At 46.4% G+C, this 25,030-nt stretch overlaps 1 protein-coding gene across 4 annotated transcripts in view; it reads right to left on the bottom strand.

The window, feature by feature from the left end:
• Positions 1-25,030, bottom strand: part of NMNAT2 (nicotinamide nucleotide adenylyltransferase 2) — a 188,694-nt gene that overhangs the window by 28,206 nt on the left and 135,458 nt on the right. For all 4 annotated transcript variants that reach the window (XM_045074296.1, XM_013064214.2, XM_004767924.3 and 1 more), the window contains 2 exons: positions 2,409-2,497; positions 1,610-1,677 (listed from right to left, as the gene is read on the bottom strand). In XM_045074296.1, coding sequence (XP_044930231.1) covers positions 1,610-1,677; positions 2,409-2,497 — 157 coding nt within the window. The remainder of the gene's footprint in view (positions 1-1,609; positions 1,678-2,408; positions 2,498-25,030) is intronic.

Below are 25,030 nucleotides of genomic sequence, written 5' to 3' on the forward strand. Positions count from 1 at the left end.
CTGTCTGCCTCCCTGTGCATGGGGGGGGGGGGGGCGCGTGCCTGTCAGACTGAAGGGCACAGCCCCGCCCGCTGGCCAGCCCCTCCTGTGCAGGGGGATGTGAACCGAGCCCGGAGCTGGCCCAGACCAATGCCTTGCTCAGGCTTAACTGGCAACTTAATGAGCTGCTAAACTGGGAGATTTCTCAAACATTTTCTTAGCAGTTGAGCATTCCCTGCCCACCTCCCACCAGGCGCACACACCGAAGCTTCCCAGAGGTAAGAGCTCCCGGGCTGAAAACCTTGAGAGTCGGCTTGAGCGGCAGGCCCTCCCCCCACCTCTGACCACCACCCACCTGCCCGCAACAGGCTCCCCCAGGGCCGGAGGCCCCGCCCCTACCTCTAGAACCACCTGAGCTTCCCTAGTGACCTCAATTCTCGGAATTCTGACCTTGCCCAAGCGCTTGGAGCAGTGCAGAGTCAGCAGGAGGTGCTGGGGAAATATTTGTTGAATGAATGAAGCAATTCTTTCAGAATCTTCCAGTCACATCCAAGCAGGAACAACTCCTGCCCTGTGTCTTCCCCCACTGGTCCCCATTTTCCCCAGGAGATCCTAAGCCACAGTGTTACAAGGCCTTGTTTCTTTCCCTGACGGGACCGTGGACAGGCTGTTCACACTCAAACCCCTTGATTTCTCTGGGCCCATTTCTCACCAGAGAAAAGGCAGCTGTGTCTCCCTGTATCTCAGGGGTTTGAGAAAGTCTGAGGTACAAGTGTTTCTCACACAAATCACTGCTCATGACCCGCAAAGATCCCAATGCGATTGCGGTGGTGGCTTCCCTTCCCCGCTCTCCTTCCCGCCCACCCCACTCCTCCCCTCACTGTGAGGTGAGCTTCCCTTCACATCCCTCCCTTCAGAGAAACCTCTAGGTGCTGCTTATTTTTCCGTGGGGGGAAATTACAGTACAAATGGTGTGCCATTATTTTTTTTAAACGCCATTTTCTCATGCAAATTATAACTGTGGGAACTTGGGGGAGTGTAATTAGCATAATTAGTGGAAGCTTGCTTTAATTACACGGCCAGCGCTCCACATAACGGTGTCTGCCATCTTCGGGCGGCCGGCGCCCAGAGTCTGCGGGGCGGGCAGTGCCCGCTTGCTGGGAGCCCCTCGGTCCCACGCTCAGCCCGGAGCCCCAGGAAGCCCGAGTTCAGGAATGGGAAATAAGGAAACCCAGAGAATGGTTCCTAAAAGGAAGTTTGAGTTCACAGGAAGTAACGGGGGAGAAAAGTGGAGAGGCATTTCGGATTTCCTGGCCAGGCCTCACCCCAAATCCAATGATGTCCAGGAATACTCCTGGATCCAAATGTCCCAGAGCAGAGAAACACTGCGGCTTCCCTCTTGGGTCTGCTGGGCCCTACCGCCTGGTTATAAAACCAAGCGGGGTCACCTCCGAAGGTTTGCGTAATTATAGCCTGCCGGGGACTAATGCCTCTTCTGACCTCCCCACCCCTGTGGGATCCAGATGACTGAGGGGACCCCTCCTCTTCCTCCCCTCAGCCCCAGTGACTCCCAGGCCACGCCCCCCGCCCCGCCCCCCCCCCCCCGGGGCATGGGCCAGGCCAGCCCTACCTGATCCAGTCGGAGTTCTGCACCGCCAGCTGACACATGATGAGGCGGTGCCGGCTGGACACAAGGCCCTGGGGAACAACAGAGCATCAGTGGGAGGCTCCCTGCAGCCTCCGGGGACCCCACCCCAAGCGGGCTTCTCATTCAAGGGCAGCCTTTCCTCAGCCACGCCGGGAAGGAGAGTGTGCCCCCCACCCCGCCGTGTGTGCACCTGTCACACTGACGCCCAGAGCGTAGAGGGGACGGAGGTCGGGATGGGCCACTCACGACAGGGTCAGGAGATGGGCCCCTGGGAGGAAGCAGCCGACCCTTGCCCAGCACAGAGACTTAACCCTGCAAACGGGGCTTCGTCTCGAGGCTCGGGCTGCTGGGTGGGCGACTTCCTCGGAGGCCGCTGGGGATGGAGGGGAGATGGACAGCCCTTCCCTTTCGTGTGGCAGGGAGGGAGCCGCAAGGAAAGGAATTTTAAATCAGATCGTAAGAGGCATGGGCCTTTTCCTCCTGAAATCCGGGAAAGATCTGTAACCCGCCGCATGTGTGGCACCGGAGCTCGGCCGTCCGCGGCGGTGCGCGCTCGGGCTAATGAGCGCTGCGGGCGCAGCTGTTCCTCCCCGCTGCCGCCCGCACCCACCTGCGCCGGGCTGAGCCTGGTCCAGAGCCCGGAGCAGGACACCTGCTACCAGGCATGTGTGTTTCCAGGAAGTGTAGCCCAGACGGCCTTGGGGCAGCTGTGTGCCCTAGGAGCCATCCATGGGGTCAGAAAGGGAGCGTAAAGGAGCAGAGAGGCAAAGGACCAACCCACCTGTTTTCCGTAGGAGTCGTGGACAGGAGAGACAATCCCGCCAATCACAATAAACCTTCCAGTTTTGTGCAGATAATCCCTGGCTCTTTCTAATTAAGAGAAGAACACCAAACGTTATAAAGATTCGGAAAGGTGTGGATTAAAGGTGATTGATGAAATCAATACGTTCTGCTCTGCAAGGTTTATTGCCTTACAGCTCTCGCCATTTACATGGAAAGTGCCAACCTTCCAAGTTACCTTGGTGATTCAAAAGGTTATGGGATGAGATTCTGGCCCCCAGAGCAAAAGGATTTAGAACCAAGGGGATTAATCCAGTTTAAAAGGTCCTCTGCTGGACAAGTCGGCAGCTTAGAGGGATTTAGAACAAGCACCTCACTAGAAGCCGTTTGAGGGACAGACTGGAATTTACGCCTATGATCACTTGCGGAAATTCTAAAATGGAGGAGTGACTTAAAAGGAAGAAAACAAGGAAGAAGAAGAAGCAGCCGCCACCTTCTTATAATAGCAAAGGTGGGCTGATTGCCTCATCTCAGAAGAGAACCACCAAAACAAGTTTAAAGGCCTTCCATGTAATTAAGGAGAATTAACAGGAAAGCCATCGTTACGGTTGATTGAGAGAAGTTCAGTCACAGAAAAGCCTTTTTCCCTTTGGAAGGAATTCGTGAGGCTGCTTTTTCAAATTTACCAGACAAGCCCGATGTCTTTTCCATGAGAAAATTTAGAAAACTAGGAAGGGGAGGAAAATTTTAGTTCTCATTTGAAGGGGTTCAGTGTCAAACCCAGCAGGGCCTGAGCTTGTACCGGGGAGGATATGTGGTATGGATTTATTTCGCAGGCGAGGGATTCTGTTCACGAAGGGGGTCTTGGGGAGCAAGGCTGGCTGTGTAGTTTACAAGCAAGTGCCCAGGACTTCCTTGCTCCTCTCTTAAAACTTAAAAATAATTCTCATCACATTTGCCTTTTTTTTTCTTTCAATGCGAAATCTCTCCATTTCTTAAAAAAATAATTAACACACTTTATTTTTGAGCATGGTTTTGGATTTAAGGAACAATGGAGCAGAGAGCGCATAGAGGTCTATACATCCAGCCCCCACCTTCCTATCTCCCCCCGCCCCCCACCGTTTTTCCTATTATTAATATCTTGCATTAGTGCGGTTCATTTGTTACACTTGATGAGTCCATACTGACACATTACTATGGATTAACTATAGGCCATAGCTCCCACGAAGAGACACAGTGTTGTACAATCTGTGTGTTTTGACCAACGTATAATGACATGTAGGCACTGTTGCAGTTACGTTGCAAACAGTTTCTCTACACAGAATCCACTGTGATCCCGCTGTTCATCCCTCTGCCTGGGTGCAGAGCTGCCGGTAACTAGGGATCTTCCTACCATTTCTCTGGTTTTGCCCTTTCCAAAACACCGAGTGAGTTGGGCTCATACACTACGTAGCTTCTTCAGACTGGCTTCTTTCACTTAACGGTATGCATTGTGGCTTGATAACTCAATTTGTAAATTGCCGAATAATTATCTGTTGTCTGGATATGTCACAATTTCTTTATCCATTTGTACTGTTTATCCATTCAGCAACTGAAGGGCGTCTCGGTTGCTTCCAGTTTTCACTGATGATGAATCAAACTGATAGAGCATTCATGTGCAGGTTTTTGCGTGGACCTAGTTTGCGACTCGGCTGTGTAAACATCTAGGAGGGCAGTGGCTGGGTCAGACGGTGAGAGGACATTTGATTTTGGAAGAAACTGCCAAATTGGCTTCCAACGTGATCATTCCATTTTACATTCCCACAAGCAACAGATGAGCGTTGCTGCTGCGCCACATCGTTGCCAGCATAGGGAATTACCAGGTTTTTTGGATTTTAGCCGTTCTAATAAGGTGTGTCACCTTTGCTTTTTTATTTTTTATAAGATTTTATATGTTTATCTAAGAGAGAGGGAGAGGGAGAGACGGAGAAGCAGGCTCCCCGCTGAGCAGAGAGTCCAATGCGGGGCTCAATCCTAGGACCCTGGGATCATGACCTGAGCTGAAGGCAGACGCTTAACAACTGAGCCACCCAGGCGCCCCTAACCTCTGCTTTTTTAAAGCATGATATTACTTTACTTGTTTTCAAGAAGTCTTATTTTGAGGCCAAGGACAAATTGAAATCCTTATTAAAACAAAACAAAACAGGGGTGCCTGGGTGGCTTAGAGGGTTGAGCCCCTGCCTTCGGCTCGGGTTGTGGTTTCGGGGTCCTGGGATCGAGTCCCATGTTGGGCTCTCTGCTCAGCAGGGAGCCTGCTTCCCCCTCTCTCCGCCAGCCTCTCTGCCTACTTGTGATCTCTCTCTCTGTGTCGAAAAAATAAATAAAATCATTAAAACAAAACGAAACAAAAACCCTTTTATTGGGACGCGCTCCATACCACCCCTCTCTTCTCTTGGCCCTTCATACTCTAGTCTTCACTGAGATCATTTACATCTGGCCCTTAGCTGTCGCGGAGTCCCTGCTGTAGTAAGTCAGAGCCTCCTTCCTCCCCCATCCTACAAAAAAGTGGCCTCTCCTTATTCTGCACCCCCAAGCTTCTCACTGGAAGCCCCACTCTACCTCACCTCTACCTCGGTCCAGCCTGCCTGCGCTGTCCAGCAACCGCCTTGACTGCACTTACAGCTCTGCTAGGCCCCTGTGCATCAAGTTCAAGGGGCCTGGCCAGAAAATTGTTTCTGAAAGTGTATGCCTTCACTCCTCTTCTGCACTGAGTTCTTCAAAGCCAGAGATTTTGTTGTAGGAGGTCCCCAACTTACAGCTAACAGAGATGCGCAGTTAACATACATGTGAGAAGCAAGCTCGGTATAAGATGATTGGCCTTCAAACAACCTTGACTGGACACATTGCCATCTGAAACACCGCTGCCTTAAGAAAAAAAAGCTGTAATCCACATGTGGTCCAGTCGTCACCCATCCGAACACATCTTGGGTTCTTAAGAGCCTGCATAGTGACTCGTTAATTGACCAGTGGATGCTTAACACACGTTTGCCTAGAAGACTCATGTAACTATTTCCTCTGCTCTTGTCCTTCTAGAGCGTCCTTTCACTGGTCCATCTTAAGTCAGAGAGCCGCCCACTCCATTCCTCAGACCACACTCTAGACTCTCCATAGGAAATACATTGCCCCAAAGAACCTCATCACCTTACAAATGTTACCCTTTGCTTCTGGCCAACGTGAGGGGCCACTTCTTCTGGCAATTGATGAGGGAGCAGGAGGCTGGTTGAAGACAAAGCAAAAGCTGGCACCTTGCACCCCCTTTCCACATTCCTCAGGCACCTCTGACCTCCATAAACAAATAGTTAACTTGCAGAGATCACAATCCTGCAAGACAGTCTCCCCGGGTTTACGAATGTCCTAGAGATCTACAAAGAAGTAACCTTCTCAATAGCACAATTTCCAGAGGCAAATAACTCAGTTCCTCAAGCCCTAAATAAAGTTAAATTTCTTCTAAAACCAAATCTCAATAACAAAGACGCTTGATAGCAGGAATGTCATTGGCTTGCCAAAAGACAACATTGATCAAGCCTCAAGTCCTCTGGTATCCCAGCACCTTACAGGCCCTCGTTAGCATATGAAGCTCCATTGGAAGCTCCGTTGAAACCTCCCTTGCCCTCACCTTCCCCCAACCACAAGGTACCTAACCTACCATCTCTCATAACCCGGGCAGCAGCTCTTCCTGCCCATGGGTCCTGTCCCTGTGCTTTAATAAACCACCATTTTGCACCAAAGATGTCTCAAGAATTCTTTCTTGGTCATCGGCTTCGGACCTCAGCCCACCAAACCTCACCTAGGTTCTAGAACTTCTTCAGCAATGCTCCAAGATTCACTATCTCACAAAGAGGCAAAATTTTTTTTTAAGATTGTATTTATTTATTTGAAAGAGAGAGCAAGAGATGGGGTAAGAGAGGGGCAGAGGGAGAGGGAGAAGCAGGCTTCCCTTGAGCAGGGAGCCTGACATGGGTCTCGATCCCGGGTACCAGAGATCATGACCTAAGTCAAAGGCAGATGCCTCACCGACTGAGCCATCCAAGCACTCCTCCAGAAGAGGCAATTTCTGAAAGGAATAACCCTAACCCTATACCCTAGAAGAGGATACTTGATCTGAAGTAGTTAAACCCAGAAGAGGCATGATTGTGATGATGTAATCAAATCAGTTCAGTTGTTGAGTACAAAATACCATGATCAATCCTGGAGGAATAAGAGGATAAAGGTGGCTTTATTCATTATTCCCCAAAGTTTCACAATAATGGAGATACAGAAAGCCATACTGATTGATCTAATGAGAGAGGAGTTCTACAGTGGCTTTCAGTGTTGCTGGAGTACAAGCCACAGTGAGAAACACAGTTCATGTCCCGACACAATACGCATCTATGTATACAGGTAATTAACTGAAACAAATGTATTACAATCCCCTTAACTACAGCAACGCACACTGATGGTTTCCATATATTCTATTCTAGGAATCATAAATTTAAATAAGAACCTGGTCAAAACCTACTATTGGGTGGCAACCTATAGTTTGAACAACACTGTGCTAACATTGAAGTGCTAAGGGCAGGGGGGAAAGGGACAGGAGAGATTAATTCTGCCTTTCTGAAGCGCGCTTGCCAACTGGTTTAGTCTTACCCACTGGGTTGGTCTGGAGGTCTGGAGGCCTGGTAGTGGTGAGGATGAGGGAGGGGTACTAGTCACTAAGCATGCTGGAATGGAACTTCTCAGGGCCTGAAAGCCAGGCCTGGGACTATGGTCTTTATACCAGAGATCAGTGTTTGGTCAATGTGTATTCTGTGGACGGCACTGGAATCACCAGGAGGAGGCTATTAAAACAGATTCCTAGGTCTCAGTCCAGAGTTACTGAGTCAAAATCTCTGGGGTTGGGATTTAAGACACTACATTTTCAGGTAATGTCTCTGGGTGATTCTTTTCTTCTCTGAAGTTTGAGAACCCTGGACGTACATAGACGACAACCATAGAGTTGAGAAGTAGAGACAATACAGAATCATTGAAGGCTATTAACAGGGAAACGACATGATCAGAGCTGGGGGGAGGGGAATCACAGAAGGGGGTGCACCTGGGTGACTCAGTGGGTTAAAGCCTCTGCCTTTGGTTCACATCATGATCCCACCGGGGTCATGGGATCGAGCTCCGTGCTGGGCTCTCTGCTCAGCAGGGAGCCTGCTTCCCTTCCTCTCTCTCTCTGCCTGCCTCTCTGCCTGCTTGTGATCTCTGTCTGTCAAAGGAATAAATAAAATCTTCAAAAAAAAAAAAATCAAAGAAGGGATAGTGAGGGTGATGAAAAATCCTATCTTAAGTAAGCTAATCATTCCTGGTGGGAAATTTGGGGTCAGGTAATAAGGGATGGAGGAGAGAGATGACCCCTCCAAACTTCCCAGAGTATGTCCAGGGGCCACAAAATAATAGGATTTCCTTTTCTCTTGAGACGGTTTTGTTTGCTTTGCTTCTCAGGTTTTGCAGTTGGATGTGTCAATGCATGTGTCATCAATCTTTCGAACTGTACCTTCATCATGTACGAACAGTACTAGGTTTTATACTCAGTGATTCACTGGTTGCCTCGTTACCCTCTAACTTGAATGTGATGTCCAGCAAGAAAGAACTGGCACCCAGCTAAACAAAAGTGGCCAGGAACAGCTACAATTATTCTCTTCCTTGTTTCCCATAGAGATTCCAAAGGACTGAAGAGTCAGCCTAATAACATCTAACTCAGGAAGTGTGGTTTTGTGGACTGAACTTGGAATCAGAAGATGTCTAGATCTTGGGTAAGTCACTTCATTTCTCTGAGCCTTAAGTTTCCATACCTGTAAAATGCCTTCTTTGCAAGGTTGCTATGAGAATTGAATCAAATTCTGAATATTAAAGTGCATCACACCCACATGGTTTCACTGGGGAATTGTCCTAAACATTTAAAGAAGAATTAAAACTAAAGCCATGGATGGATCTAATGTAAAACATGGTGACTGTAGTTGATAACTGAAATGATTCTAACCCCCACTTCCAGTATGTGTGTGTATGTGTGTCTGTGTGTCTATTTCCCACACCACAAAGCAATTCTGAAGACACTAGCAGGCATCCTACAATCCAACTAAAGTCTGACACTACCTACCTAGAGATAGTATCCACTCCCACAGGTTAAGGATTCAGTCCTACAAGACTGCCTCCTCCCTTTCAGCTACCAAATTGCAAGGCCAGGTTGGAACCTGTACTTCTGGCCAAATGGCCACCTCTATTGGTTTGATTAATTTGTGACAGCAGCTCACAGATCTCAGGAAGTTCATTTACTCACTAGATTACCGATTTATTACAAAGGATATTAAAGACTACAGATCAACAGCCAGATAAAGAGATACCTAGGGCAAGGACCTAAACAAAGGAGCCTCTGCCTTTGTAGTTCTGGGGACTCATGGAGTTTGGGATCCAGAATGAAGGTATGTGGAAGCGTCTGTCTCCCCAAACCAGAAGCTCTCCAAATGTCTTCCTTTTGGGGTTTTTATGGAGGCTTCATTATATTGGTGTAATTGATTAACTCATTGACGGTTGGTGATTGATTCAATCTCCGGCCCTCTTACCTCCCCAGAAATCAGGAAGTAGACTGAAAGTTCCAACTCTATTTATAGATGGTTCCCCTGGCCACCAGCCTCCATCCTTAGGTGGTTTCCAAAAGTCACAACATTAACATAAACCTCTTTGTGGTGGAGAGGGCTTTGTTACGAATAACAAGACACCCATTTCACCTTTATAGCTCTGAAACATTTTTAGGAACTGAGAAAAAGAGACCAAATATTATAACAAAAGATGTTTTTCTCTTCTTGCTCAGGGAATTTCACAGGTTTTAGAAGTTGTGGGTCAGGAACTGTGGATGGAGGTCAGAATATATATTTTTTACAAATCACAATATTGCTATAACATTGTATAACTGAAATTTGCTAAAAGCGTAGAACTAAAATGTTCTCACACACAAAGGAAGAAAGACAGAAGAAGGAAAGAAAAAAAGACACAGAAGTAAATATGTGAAGTGGCCCATGTGGTTTATGAACTGGATGGGTAGAGTCCTTTCACAATGTACATGTTTATCAAATCACTGCACCGCACACTTTAAATATCTTACATTTTATATGTCAATTATACCTTGGTAAAGCTGATATTTTAAAAAGTGACACAATTCTAGGGTCTCTTGCAGAAGATTAAAAAAAAAAAGGGAACATTTTCCAATTTATTTCATGGAGCTGGTGTCACCCTGATACCAAAACCAGGTAAAGAGACTAGAAAATACGCAAAAACCAATAGCAAAATATTAGCAAATAGAATCCAGCTACACATAGAATAATACACCATGACCAACGGGCATGTATTGCAAGGATCCAAGGCTGTTTCAATATCTGAAAAATCTGGGTGCCTGGGTGGCTCAGTGGGTTAAGCCTTGCCTTTGGCTCAAGTCATGATCCCAGGGTTCTGGGATAGAGTCCCGCATCGGGCTCTCTGCACGGCAGGGAGCCTGCTTCCTCCTCTCTCTCTCTCTCTCTACCTGCCTCTCTGCCTACTTGTGATCTCTGTCTGTCAAATAAATAAGTAAATAAATCTTTAAAAAAAATCTGAAAAATCATTTAATGTGATCCCCCATATTAACAATCTGAAGAAGAAAGGCACATGATTCTATCCAAGGATGCAGAGAAAGCAGTTGACAAAATTCTACATGGATTCATGATAAAAACTCTGAAAACTAAGAGTAGAAGGGAACTTCCTCAACATAAGGGACATCCTTAAAGACCTATAGCAAATATCACACTTAATGGCAAAAGACAGAATGCTTTCTCTCTAAGATCAGGAACAACACAGGCCCATCTGCTCTCACCACTGCTATTCAATATGGCACTTGAAGTTTTAGCTAGCTCATAAGGCAAGAAAAAGTAAAGGCATAGAGATCAAAAATATTAAAAAGAAAAACTATCTCTATTTGTATAAAAGTCTACTTAGAAATCCCAAGAAATCTACAAGGGAATTCCTAGTATTATTAAGTGGGTTCAGGGGGTGCCTGGGTGGCTCAGTCAGTTGAACGTCTGACTCTTGGTTTCAGCTCAGGTCATGATTTCATGGGTCATGATCTCAGGGGTGGTGAAATTGAGATCATGTGTGTGTGGGGAGGGGGTCTCTGGGGAGACCCCCACAATCTGTGGGGAGATTGCTTGAAGATTCTCTCTCTCTCTGCCTCTTTCCACATTCTCTCTCTCTTTCTCAAATAAATAAATACTTTAAAAAATGAGTTAAGTAAAATCATAAGATCAACATAAGAAAATTAATTGTATTTTTTTAAAAAAGATTTTATTTATATATTTGAGACTGAGAGAGAGCACTAGCAGAGGGAGAGGGAGAAGCCGCTCACCCACTGGGGTGGGAGCCTGGTGTGGGACTCCATCTCACTACCCCAAGATTAGGACTTGAGCCGACACCTAAGGCAGACACTTAACTAACTGAGCCATACAGGCACCCTTTATTAATTGTATTTTTATGTGCTAGCAACAAACATGTGGAAACTGAAATTAGACTACTTATAATGACTCAGAAAAAAATGAAATACTTAGGTATAAATATAATAAAACATATACAAAATTTGTGTTAAAAACTACAACGTGCTGATAAAAAGAAATCAAGGAAGATGTAAATAAATGTAGAAACACACCATGTTTATGAATTAGAAGACATAACAAAGAAGATATTAACGGTCTCCAAACCAATAAATAAATTTAATGCACTTCCTATCAAAATTCCAGCAAGTCATTTTTGGTGTAAATACTGACAAACTGGGCACCTGGGTGACTCAGTTGGTTAAGCGACTGCCTTTGGCTCAGGTCATGATCCTGGAGTCCCGTATCTGGCTCCCTGCTCAACAGGGAGTCTGCTTCTCCCTCTGACCCTCCCCCTTCTCATGCTCTCTCTCTCTCTCATTCTCTCTCTCAAACAAATAAATAAAAATTTAAAAAAGATACAGACAAACTATTTCTAAAATTTATACAGAAGGAAACAGAATGGTTAAAACCTTTTTTTAAAAAATAAGAAAGTGGGAAAAAAGAAAATAGAGAAATCAGCCTATCCAAATTTCAAGTCTTTTTATATAGCTATAGTAATCAAGACTGAGGTATTGGCAGAGAGGCAGACACATAAATCAATGAAACAGAATAGAGCCTAGAAATAGCCCCACATACAAACGGCCAACTGCATTTTGACAAAGGTGCAAAAATAATTCAATAAAGGAAGGATAGTCTTTTCAACAAATGGCACTGGAGCAATTGGGTGGCTATAGACAAAAATAAACAACAATAAAAAAATCTAAATCAGGGGCACCTGGGTAGTTCAGTGGGTTAAACCTCTGCCTTCAGCTCAGGTCATGATCTCAGGGTCCTGGGATCCAGCCCCGCATTGGGCTCTCTGCTCAGCAGGGAGCCTGCTTCCCTCTCTCTCTGCCTACTTGTGATTTCTCTCTCTGTGTGTCAAATAAATAAATAAAATCTTAAAAAAAAAAAAAAAACTAAATCAACCTAAATCTCTTATCCCATAGAAAATTAATTCAAAACGGATCATAGCTTTAACTTATGTAAAATATGAACTTTCAGATGAAACTATGGCAGAAAACTGGGCAGAGGGCTTGGTGAAGACTCTGATATGACACTAAAAACATGATGCCCAAAAGAAAAAAAACCAATAAACAGGACATTCACAAAAGCTTTTGAAAGACCCTGTTAAGCCCATGAAAAAATGAGTTATGGATGGGGTGAAAATATCTGTGATCCACATATCTGAGGCCTCATATCTAGAATATAAAAAAGACCCTCGAAGCTCAACGGTAAAACAAAACAAAAAGAACAAAACCCCTAAAGATCCAATTAGAAAATGGGCACAAGACAGGAGGAGACATGCCACCAAAGAGGACAAACAAAGATGGCAAACAAGCGTAGGAAGCGATGTTCAACAGTACTAAGCATCACGGAAATGTAAATTAAGACCGTGAATTCACCAATCAAAATGACTAAAAGAAAAAATAATGACGACATCAATAGCTGACAAGGGTGTGGAGAAACCGGATTCCTTCTACACGGCTGGTGGGAATGTCAGACAGCAAGCGACCCTGAAAAAGAGTTTAGCAGTTTCTTTAAAAAACTAAACTTAGGGGCGCCTGGGTGGCTCAGTGGGTTGGGTCTCTCCCTTCGGCTTGGGTCACGATCTCGGGGTCCTGGGATGGAGCCTGCTTCAGGCTCTCTGCTCTGTGGGGAGACTACTTCCTCCTCTCTCTCTGCCTCCCTCTCTGCCTGCTTGTGATCTCTGTCTGTCAAATAAATAAATAAAATCTTTAAAAAAATAAAATAAAATATTAAAAAAAAACACAACTAAACATAGGTTTTATCACATAACCCAGCAATGGTACTCCAGGGTGTTTTTCCAAGAGAAATAAAGACATGTCTGCGTAAAAACCTGTACATGATTACTCATATCCGCTTCATTTGTAGTATCCAAATGCAGGAAATAAATGAAACGTCCTGCTTTAGGCAAACTGTTAGACAAACAGTGGTATATCCCTACCCTGGAATACTGCTACTTAGCAATAAAAAGAACAAACTAACAATTCATGCAACAATTAAGATGATCTTCAGATCATCATGCCCCCGTGTGAAAACCAATCTCAAAAGGTTGACTATATGATTCCATTCACATAACCTTCTCCACAATGATATAGATTAGTGACGGCCGAGTGTTAGGGATGAGGGTGGGGACAGGGCAGGGAGGTGGTGTGACTCTCAAGCTATAGAGCTCCAGGGAGAGCCTTGCAGTGAGAGACCAGTTCTGTAGCTTCATTGTGCTGGTTATGTGAATCCACACGTGTGATGCAATGGCATATAACTATATATCCACTTTATACCAATGTCAATTTCCTCACTTCTGTATTGTATTGTCAATACATATCATGTAACCAATAGGGGAAACTGGGTTAAGTTCGGTACATGGGAACCCTCTGTACTATCTTCTCAACTTCCTATAAATCTATCATTATTTCAAAATGCAACATTTTTTAAAAAGCTTACAGTGTACTACAGGGCACTGTACAATTGTAAGGTGGCACTGTGCATATCCAGGCAAATGACAAGCAAACTCGTGGGGCTGGATGCTTCTGGAATGTCTGGAATCTCTGCTCATCCTTTCCCATTTTTGTTGCTGTCTGGAGTCCAAGATTTGGGGTTGTGATGGCTTTGGGGGGACTGTCCGAAGCAGTGTTTCTCAAACTTTGATGTGCCCCTGAGTCTTCTGGGGATCTTGTTAGAGGCAGACGCTGATTTCCGTGGTCTGAGTGGGGTCTGAGATCAGGTCTGGGATTAGGGTGAGTTGAGAGGGGTAGGATCGTTCAAGTGTAGGGTCAGATCCTGTCTTCATTTCAAATCATTTTATTTTGTTCATCATAGATTTTTGGCATTAATTTTGCCTTTAAAAAATGTTATTTGTCTCCATTACTGAGTTCTGGGGGAACTTTTGCACCTGAGGGAGGGAGCTCTCGTCTTTGGCCTCACACTACTCCCAGCCCCGCCCGAGAGTCAGCATTTCTAAACAGTTCCCAAATGAGACCAGTGCTACTGGTCTGCAGACTCTATTTTGAATAGCACGGGACTAAAGACAGGAGGGGCAGCCCCTGCAACATTAGGGTACCCACAAAAGCAGCTGTCTTCCCTCCCCCGCTCCACCATCACCTCCACTTAGCATGATGAGGGCATTTCTGGACACTGGCAGGTAGTTCGCTGGCAGAGCTTGGCTAGAGCCCTGGAATTTAATTTCATGCCAGGTTTCCCAAGATGTGATCTATTTTTGTCCCTCAGCTCTGCCCTAGGAACAGAGCCAAATCCCTCTAACATTTTCTACTCAGGTCCAACCCGCCCTCCATCTGGTCTACCTTCCTTGCTCCCGTACACACACAAGGAGGAGCCCAAGGCCATTGGTGGCATTGCCGTGTCTTGCCCTCAACACCCTGAGGACCCACCATGTCTCCCAACTCATTCCAGGCCACTTTGAACCAGGTAAATCTCTGCTCCTGACAGCCTGTGATAGACATCCCCCCAGCCCCGGACAGACACAACCCAGATGATCTGTCCATTAATAATAATTCAGGAGACAGACATGTCTCGTCTGCCTCCTGGCCACTCAGTGAAACCAGCTGATGTGTGTAATCTACTCTCCTCTTCCAGAGAGTTAATGGAGGAAACACTGTGGTCAGGGCATCGATACTAACTCAATTTTTCCTTTTCAGCTGCAATTAGAAATGACCCTTTCTCAGTTGTATTCACAACTGGAGCTGCCTGAATTTTTCCTCATTTGTGCATTTCACAAAGGTGATCTCAGTTTGTAAACATTCTAAATTTTAGAACACTTATTGGATACTAAAGCAAGGAATCAAGTAGGGTTATTCCTGCCCAGGGCTTGAAAATGGTTCTTCTTTTACAGGAACCACCTCTGTGGCCTACCATACTGAACCCTGGGAATTCCTTAACACAAATTTAGTGAGAACTTACTGAGTTCAAGGCTCTGTGCCAGGTGCTGTGGGGCACATAGAGAAGTTAGACACAATCCCCACTTCCAAGGATCTTGGGGTTTTGATACAGGGACACAGGGTGCTCTGCTTAGATGACAGGTAAAAGTGAACGAGCAGCACCAGTGAGGGCTATGGGACTTCAGGAGGAGGGAGTGGTCCCAGTGCGTGGCCTGGGAAGCTTTCCTAGAACTTGGGAGACTTGAGCTGTGTCCTGAGAGCAGAGAACAGGAAGTGTATTAACTGGGTCTTTTTACGTTTCTGTTTTCTGAGGCTCTGACATCTGGGGCCATGCTGATCCTGGAGGGGCCAGCCCTCCCTGAGTTAGCCAGTTTCTAGAAACTGGACACAGCTCACCCTAGAGCACGCCTTTCAAATACAAACTAACCAATTCAGAGCCCATACCCCCATGCTCAGGGCTATTACATACTTGCCCTCATCACCCCGAGGCCAGATACCAGACACCTAGGGACAGCTTCTATGTCACAGAGCCACCGAAATTAATCAAACTAGCCAATCAAAAGCCTGATGACTCTTCCTCTGCTTCTTCCCTGCAGTAACTACAATAAAGCTTCTGGCCCCTGTTTCCGGACTCCCTCAGCCTCCTGACCGGTGCTTCCCCGTGTGATCCCCCTGTAGCATGGACTGTCCTCTCCTGGGATCTGTGAGTATCACTATCTTTTCAGGGACGCTCATCTCCAGATCCGTTGGCTTTGCCACACCCAAATAACAGTAAAGCCCATATTTTAAAATAGAAGGAAGATGGGGCCCCTGGCTGTCTAGTCAGCAAGTATCTCGCTTCAGCTCAGGCATGATCCCAGGGGATCCTGGGTCTGAGCCCAATGTCAGGCTCCCTGCTCTGCAGGGAAGCCTGCTTCTCCCTCTCCCCACTGCTCATGCTCTCTTTCTCTCTCCCATCTCTTTCAAATAAATAAAATCTTAAAAAAACAAAAACAAACAAACAAAAAAAACAACCAGAAGGAAGACACCCATTCTAGGGAATGGGAGCAGATGGACTGAGTCAGGCATGGAGCCTCCAGGCTCCGCTGAGCTCTATGGCTTGACTTTCTTTGCTTGAAAAGCAATGATACCATTTCCATGCCTTGTCACGAAGGGTGTCTCACCCTCCCGCCCATGACCGGAGCACCTTCCTGGATCTCCTCCTACTCCCAGACCCTCCAGTCCCAATGTGTTTGGGAAGCAGGGAGCTGGGTGATCATGTTCCCCTTGGTCGGTGAAACAGTCAGTCATACCAGGTCCTCTCTCTCTGCGATGTCCAGCCTAAGCCATGAGTGTTCAAGTGAGCAGCCTACCTGAACCTGAAGCAAGTATGAAAAGGAGTATGGTCCCTGACCTTGATCCATGAGTAAGACCATGGGAGCCCATCGGGTCATCCCTGGGTCACCACTGGTGGAGTAGGCTGCCATCCCCTTCTAATAAGTTCAGGCTGGTTATGGACTTAGTGTCCATAGGGGGCAAGTGGCTTAGCCCTTCCCGGAGTTGGCCAGCCCTGTCCCCAGCCAGCCCTGTCCCCAGCCAGCCATCTGCGAATGCTCACCATCATACCTCAGCAGAACTGGCCGGCGGAATGCACGTTCGCCAGCACAACGGCCCCTCCTCTCCTTCACACCCAGGACCCAGGACTCTTAACTATAAAAGAAGCAGTAAAATATGGAACCTCTTGGGATTATGAGAGCACAGCTTTTGTTCTTCGCCTGCTTCCTCCTGGTTCTCTGGCTCAGAAAGGCTACCTTTCCTAAGCCCCAGTCCGGCACGTTCTGCCCAGTGGCTGACCAGAAGAAGATGTGGGCTGCGTGTGGATGCATGCGAGGGTCAGACCGAGGCCCCTGACCAGATTCAGGTGCAGAGTAGCCCTGCAAATCCCAAGAAGCTCCCCTGGACACAGAGAATCCAGTTCTCTCCACCATCTGTCCACTCCCACCATCTGCCCCTGACCACGGGGCACGCACCTCGGCCTGTCTTCACTCACCAGAGAAGGCAGTGCTTCCCAGAATCCCTCACCTACTGGGATTTCCTCTAGTCCTGGATTTTCATCCATTTGTCTGGCTTTTGCAGCCACTTGGACTTGCAAACCTGAGCCCTGTCAGGGAGTCACGCAGTGCGGCACAGTTCCTCCCTCATCCCTGCTTATCCTATTGGCTCCACGACCTCTAGCTGGGAGACCGGGTATCCCTTTGCCTTCCCCGCTAGGAAATGATTCACGAGCATCAGTTCCACAAGCATCACTTCGGACAGACCGTGCCGGGGCAAACCTCTCATGTGTCCCGGCTGCTTTGTGCCACCTCCGAGGTCTGGCCTCTTCATCCGACTCTCCGCTGGAAAAGCTCCCCAGATCCCCATCCCTCACTCTTTCCAAACCACGCTTCTTGGAATTCACCTGTTATTGAAAACTATTTTTTCCTATTTATTTCTCCAGAAATAGAAAGCTAAATATATATATGTAAAAATACAGCATGAACTGATTTCTCCTTCAGTGAGACTCATGAACACATGGGAGAATTGTTTTACAAACCCTCCGCCTGTAATACTAAATAGAACTGGGGGGTGGGGGGGTGAGGGTGGCAGAAAGAGGGGAAAGTGTGGGGGAAGGTAGAAAGAGAAAAGAGCACACATGATGTAACCCCCCCAAAAAAAAACTACCACCGTGGCTTCCCATTAGTGATGAATCTGACATTCACAAGGAATCAGGCTCTAATTTTAACTACACGTCTGTGATTTCACACCGGACAAACCATTAACCTTTTTAAATACAATTTCACCATACAGGCTTCTTATTTAGGGGGAATTCAGCCTCTGAAGTAGAGTTTATCCAGGAAATTGCTTTGTCTTTATCTAGTAAAACAAGTGGAAAACATCAGGCAGAGAATCCCACTTTTGGAAAGATGCGGTCCCGCAGAGGTTCTGGTGCGGGGAGCACACGGGATGGAACGGGACGGCTTAAAGGTTAAAGGTGTTGCTTCCCCCCTCAGAATAGGACTGGGGAAACACTGCTCCGTCTCCAGCTTTCTTACCTGTGCTCATCCTTCCTCTCTACTTTCCCAAGAATCAGTAGAAATATCTTCCTGGATCAGGGGTGCCCCGGCTAGGGCCAACCAACTCTCCACGCTTGCCTAGAACTTTCCTACTTTCAACATGGAAGTTTCCACAACCTGGTAGGGTTCGTAGTCCCCCTCAAACTGAGATGATGGGTGTGGTGTGAGGAAAAACAGCCTTCCAAAGAAGTCCACGTCCTAATCCCTGAACCTGGAAATACGTCACCTGAACATGGCAAGAAGGACTTTGTAGGCGTGACTTAGATTAAAGTCCCTATCTCAAGATGAGAAGATGATCCTGGATGTTCCAGGTGGGTCTGATGTGATTACAGAGAGAACGCAGGAGGGTCAGACTCAGAGAAGATGTGACAATGGAAGCAGAGAGCAGTGACAGGTTTGAAGATGGAGGAAGGGACCATGAAACAAGGGAGGTACCTGTCCTCTGTAAAGCCAGGAGAGGAAAGGAAGCAGATCTCCCCTAGAGCTTCTAGGAAGAACTATTAAGATAATAGTTTAGGACTTGATAATAAATGTGTATTGCTTTGAACCAGTAAGTTTGTGGTAACTGATTGCAGCAGCAGCAGGAAGCTAATACTGTGGTCACCCTACCCGTCGCTTGAATCAGCCTGCCCAGGGAATGTGAGTCACTCCATCCTCTACTGCACGCACTGAACCAAAGAAGAGGTATCAATTCCTACAGAAGTGGAGAGGGGAAATAGGCTCAAAGAAAAGGTATCCTACATTGGACTTGTTCACGGTCGCAGAAAGGACACGGTTTTAAAGTCATATCGTTGGTATTTTAGAATTTTCTCTTTGAAGAGACCTATAAGTAAAGAAATGTAAGATAACCTAGGAACTACCAAAATCAAGTCTTTGAAATTCCTGAAATTAAGTCAGAGAGCCCACCTCACCGGCCATAGAGCATAAGCTTATAGATCCTAGATTCAAATCCTGTGCCAGGCATGACTAGCTGGGTGACCTTGGATTAGTTACCCAACTGCTCTGGCTGTAGACACATCTTTAAGCTAGAGATAATATGATCCAACTCACAGGGTTATGGAGTAACAGGTGTGAAAAGCAGCGTAACATCAGCACCCAGGACACATTGGCCATGCTTTTCTTTCTCGGGGAAGTTCAAGAACTCCTTTGGGGAGGAAAGTTATGAGATAATGGAATATAGATATATTGGTCTGTGCCCCTGGTTCCTGGCACAGAGCTCCTAAGACCCTTGTAGGCTGTGCCTACTGTTCTTGTATTTGCTCTTTGACCCCCATTCCTGACACACAATTCCAAAACCTCTTGGAACTTCCTGCGGGAGAGCAGCGTCTTTTGTTCTAAATGAGATGACTCTTGGTGTTCCTGGATGGGTGCTGGTCACCAGAAAGACCAAGCCATGATCAGAAGCCTGAAACTTTTAGCCCCTTATTCCCGGCCCCTGATCCTCTAGAGAGGGAAGAGGGGGCTGGAAATGGAGTTAATATTTGATCATACTGGTGCGAAGAATCCTTCATAAAATCCCAGTCTTAGGGGCTTCGCAGAGCTGAACACAACATGGGGAGGGTGACACACCTGGACTCCGTGGGGACAGAAGCTCCTAAGCTAGGGACCTTCCCAGACCTCACCCTGTGTCTCTCTTCATCTGGCTGTTCTGTATCCTTTACCATATCCTTTACTAAGCTGATAAATAGAGGTAATTTCCCCCTCAGTTCTGGGAACCACTCTAGCAAGTTAATCAAACCCAAGGAGGGGTCTTTAGAACCTCAGATCTATAGCAGGTTGGTCAAAAACCCAGGTCGCAAACCTGGGCTTGCCCCTGGCTCCTCAGGTGTATGTGAGTAGTGGGAGAGGCGCCCCACTTGCAGGACTGAGCCCCGACCTGTGGGATCCAGTGCTATCTCCAGGCAGATACTTTCAGAATGGAGTTAAATTGTAGGACAACCAGCTGTTGTCACAGAGAATTGACTGTCTTGGGGGAAAAACCTCCACATGACAAGTGACCAGAAATGTCAGAAGCGTGAGCATTTTCTACAAGAAGTAAAGGAGATACCCGGGGAAGAGACTCCCAGTAGGAAAGAACTGAGTTTTTGTTTTTTTTTACAAAAGCGAAGGTGGGATAGGAAAAATTGAAAAACTCTTTAAAAAAAAAATATGCAGCTTGCCATTGTGGGGGCATCAAGTATAAGAAGGCTTCCTCAGGTCCTAATGCTCTTGGTGTCCCCAGTGAGATGTTTTTTGTGGTGCTCACTGCCCCTTGTCCTGCCCTCCCGTAGAGAGAGGACATGTGGCCCTCTGGGCTTGAAAAGCCGTTTCTGGAGCCTGGGTGATCTCCTCTCGTCCTCAAGTGCAACCAAACAAAGGGTTCTGAGTAATGCCAGAGAAGCCAAGATTGGGGGTGGGGGCCTGCAGCACCCAGGCAGATTTCGACTCTGTCCAGCCGGAGCTGTTTGGATGATGGATGGGGGAGAAAGCTGCATGCAGGAAATGTCAGGCCGGCTCACGGCTCTCCGGGCTATCGATCGCGCTCCGCTGGCGGCTGGACAGAGGGGCTTTCTGCCGGATGGAGGAGACCGCTTTCAAAGGTTTCATTGGTCTTCGGGAACTCTCAGAGCTCACAGACGGTTTCACTGCTTCTCCCGAAGCTGACCTGGAGGCAGGACTCCAAGGGACAGCAGCAGGAAACGATCCTAAAATGGGCTTCAGGCTCGTGGCATGAAATCAGATACCTTTGCTGCACATTGCTTAAGGCAACGTTTTTATAAAAAATAATACTAATTAGTGTCAGTGAGAATGAGGGGAAGTGTGCAGCCTAACACACCATTGGTGAGAGTTAAATTGATTGCCTTTTAGGAAAGGCAATAGATGGTAAGCATCTATGAAAATGACCAATGCGCATAACCGTTGACCTGGCAATTTCACTTCCAGGAATTTTTACTACAGAAAAAATCTGCGCATGCGCAAGGAGATGTGTCCAAAGGATGTTTCACTTCAGCGTTAACTGAAGTGAAGCCCATCAGACAAATTATGGTATATACACCTACAGACTATTATACAGCCATTAAAAAGAATGGAATAGGCATATTCAGTCTGATATGGGAAGATTTCTAACACAGTGTTTAAAAAAAAGTCAACAATGCATTTTGAAAAAAAAATTTAAATCACAGAACTCTACCTATAGTATGGTGACATTTGACTAAAGCTATATGACTGTAAAATCATTTCAGATAGTGATGATAAGAGCAGTGAAGAAAATAAGATGGGGAGAGAGGGTGGAGATTAGGTGGTTATGGGTGGGCTTCTCTGTGGAGGTGACGTGGAGGCAGAGAAGTGAATGACAGGGCATCAGCCACACAAGGGTCGGGAGGGAAAGTGTGGCAGACGCGGGGTGCGGTGCCTACAAAGTGCCGAAGGCAGAAAAGTCAGGCTGGTGCTACAGTCAGGGAGGTTGGAGGGAGACGCACTCGGAAGGGCCTTGGGAGCACGGAAGAAGTTTAGGATTTTATTTTAAGCCCTTGGAGGGTTGCAATGTTTGAAATTTTGACTATTTTGCAATTTTCAAAAATCTGAAAGCTCGTTTATCTGTTGGGTGGAGAATGAATGAATTGAGAGGGAGCAAGAGTAGGGGGAGTGAAACCACTCAGGGGATCCCGAGTCCAGGAGAGACATGACAGTCATGAACCTGCAAATGGCCAGGCCTCCCATCATTTACCTCTGAAGGAGCTACAGTAATCGATCAGCATCTTATGAAAGTGTTGGATAACTAGACATTATTTTAAAAAGTAGAAAGGCCTACATGAAGGAGAGAGAGATATTATAATAGAATTAAATTTTGTGATAACTGATTAATTACGAAGATTATTTTGTGAGGACCATGTTTGATCTGGTCAAATTCCTATGTTCCCCAGAGCATGCCTATGTATTCAACAAACTGATATTACATCGTTAGTTAATGAAATGAGTAACAGGTCTGTTCCTCCAAACCTAAGAGTTGAAAGGAGACCCCAAGAATTACGAAAACCTGCGCAAAATTCCTAAGGAAGCAGAAAGTCCCATACTCTCGAGCCTTTAGATGTATCATGCATGTGTTGAAGCATACTTATCTCTCTGGTTTTCTTCCTTTTTTTTTTTTAGCTGAAGTTACAGTGCCCCCTAGAAGACCAGATTTGATATTCTCATTCTGATTTTAGGTCCAGTAAGTATTTTTTCTTGGATGAACCTCCTTCTCAGCACTTTCCTGAAAGTACCGGGTGGACACCTGAAGAAGACTCATGGAAATTCACCCAGGGTGGTCCACACAGCCGCTCTTGGAATGTGCAAGATGAGCTTTGTGACCTTCTACCGGGAGGGCTGTTCTGATTGCAAAGAGAGAGACTGCCAGCAGCAGGTAAATCAGCAGCCAACCCGGGAGGGGCCCAGACAGACGCTCCCAAACATTCTTAAGATGCCGTATTTCTACTTATTCAGAGACCTCAGCCAGGCAGTCTGGATCTTACTATCTCTGGGTCTGCTTCCCATACTGCCCTCATCCTGAGACTGCTCTCAAAAACTCCTGTGGCAACGGCGAGTGCAGAATACGACAGTCCTGTGTCCTTAGGTCTAGCACCCAGAGAAATACTGCAAAACACATCTTCCAGAATGTCTCACCTGTCAGGTCACAGCTGTTTCTCTTTGCCCCATCAGCCCAAGCTGAATCAAACGCCTTTAGCCTGTTCTGGTTTCCCAAGAAGACCAGGAAGACCCCATATGGGTAAGGCAGTTCTAGATCAGTTCACACGTGATCTGATTTTGCTCTCGGGGGGGACACTCGGCAACGCCTGGGGACAATTTTGGTTGTTGTCATTGGAAGGGGGCTGCTACTAGCTTTTAGCCGGTAAAAGCCAGGATGCCTGCTTAACATCCTACAATGCTCAGGACAACTGCCACAACGAAGAATTATCTGGTCTATCGGTGCCCAGATTGGGAAACTAGGATCCAGATCAATGAAACAAGGCCTTCGTCTGAAAGGTAAAATGAAACGAATAAGGCTACTACAGGTGGAAGTATTGAAGCCCCAAGAGAAGAAACACCAGGGCATTGGGATTTCAGAGCCCACCTTTCCACTCCTTCTAGCACAAGGAACTGTTACTGGGAAAACTGACTAAGTCAAATACCATTGTGGCCAGAAGCCCCACAGGATGGAATGATTGCCAAGAGACCCAGGAGGGTTGTAAGCAATGGATCCTACGGTTCCTGCTCGCGGAGGAAGAGGCTGCACGTGGAGGCGTCGCTCTGCTTGAGTGGAAGAGGGTGATCAGCACAAGCTCCTGCTTATAGCCCTTTTCTCTGCTATCTGCTCCCTTCCCTTTGCTTTTATAGCCTTGGAAGCCATGCATCTAAGCTTCAAAAATCCCCCTGAGCTGACAGAATGAATGGTTTCTGTGCACAGTAGTTAAAGCATACAGGATTTTGGAACGAGCAGACTGAGCGATTTAGGGAATCCTTGGCCGGAGATCAAGGGAGACCCTTTCTCCTGGCAGGCCCTAATTAATTCATACTCCTTGTGAAAAGCTGTGAGGGGATAATTCAGACAAGCAACAGCGAACGGCTTTCTCAGCGGTCTATTTTCTAGGCCCAAAGTAATATTATATAATAATCAGGTTAAAAAAAAACTGCACTGGTTTCTTGGCACTCTGCTGTAAAGATTTTTTTTTTCCTTCTGGAAGTTCAAATGGCAGGGACCTGTTTGCACGGTCTTGGCAGGAGTGGACAGAGAGGCTTGTCTCTAGCCAAGCTCCCTGGAAAGATCTGCCTCTGGCCTCTCGGGTCAGTGGATTGGAGGGTCTGTTTTATAACCCAGTGATTAAGAGCCATGAGATGTAGTTACTACGTTTCTCATGAAGAACTTGAGAAGTGGGCTGCTGCTCTGAACCGAGTATCACACTTCTGGACCCCTACACACACACACACACACACACACACCACGTCTTGGTGTATACCCAATTTAATCCAATAGATTTAGAAATTTGGAAGCATACTCTGAAATAAGAAAAGGCAGAGAATCACTTTTTCTGAGCACATTAGTCACAGATTTGTATTGTTTTTAAAAATAGTTTTATGTTTACATAATTTCAGACTTAAAAACAAGTTGCTGAACTCCCATATACCATACCATTCACCCAGATTCCCTCTTCCTTAATATCCTACCACATTTGCTTTATCATTTTTGCTTTCCCTATATTCACATTATTATTACTTTTTAAATTATTGGATAGTAAGTGGCCTCTTGGCTCCTAAATACTTCAGTGTGTGTTTTCCAACAAAAAGGCATATTAGTGACAGTTTATGAAACTCGTCTGGCAAAATGGTTTAAAAGTCTGGACCAGCAGAACAGGATTTCCCAAGGATCTCCCGGTATATCTGGGTTCAAATCTTGGCCTCACTACTTGCCAGCAGTGTGACTTTGGACACCTTCTCAGGTCCCAGTTTCTCCATCCGTAAAATGGGGGAAATGCTAGAATCTCTTTCATAGGTCTCTGGGAACAACCAAGTGAACCAAGTCACCAAATAAGTCTATGCAGGGACAAGTTTCACAGATGTGTAAAGCAATATCCACTAATAATAGTCTTCATGTTGGCTGCCGTCCCCCCCTTTTTTTAAATATTTTATTTACTTATTTAATAGACAGAGATCACAAGTAGGCAGAGAGGCAGGCAGAGAAGAGGAAGCAGGCTCCCTGCTGAGCAGAGAGCCCGATGTGGGGCTCGATCCCCTGACCCTGGAATCTTGACCTGAGCTGAAGGCAGAGGCTTAACCCACTGAACCACCCAGGTGCCCTGCTGTCCCCCTTTCATTTCACTTCTCATTTCCTTGTAATTTTATAGGATTATTATTCTCCAATACTTTTCCAGTCAGAGCCCTTCTCAATGAAGTCCGGTCCTCCTGTTTTCATTGGCAGAGCTGGCACCAAATGGGCCATCT

Source organism: Mustela putorius, unplaced genomic scaffold, assembly GCF_011764305.1.
Source record: "Mustela putorius furo isolate JIRA1106 unplaced genomic scaffold, ASM1176430v1.1 tig00537335_pilon_pilon_pilon, whole genome shotgun sequence".
NCBI lineage: Eukaryota > Metazoa > Chordata > Mammalia > Carnivora > Mustelidae > Mustela > Mustela putorius.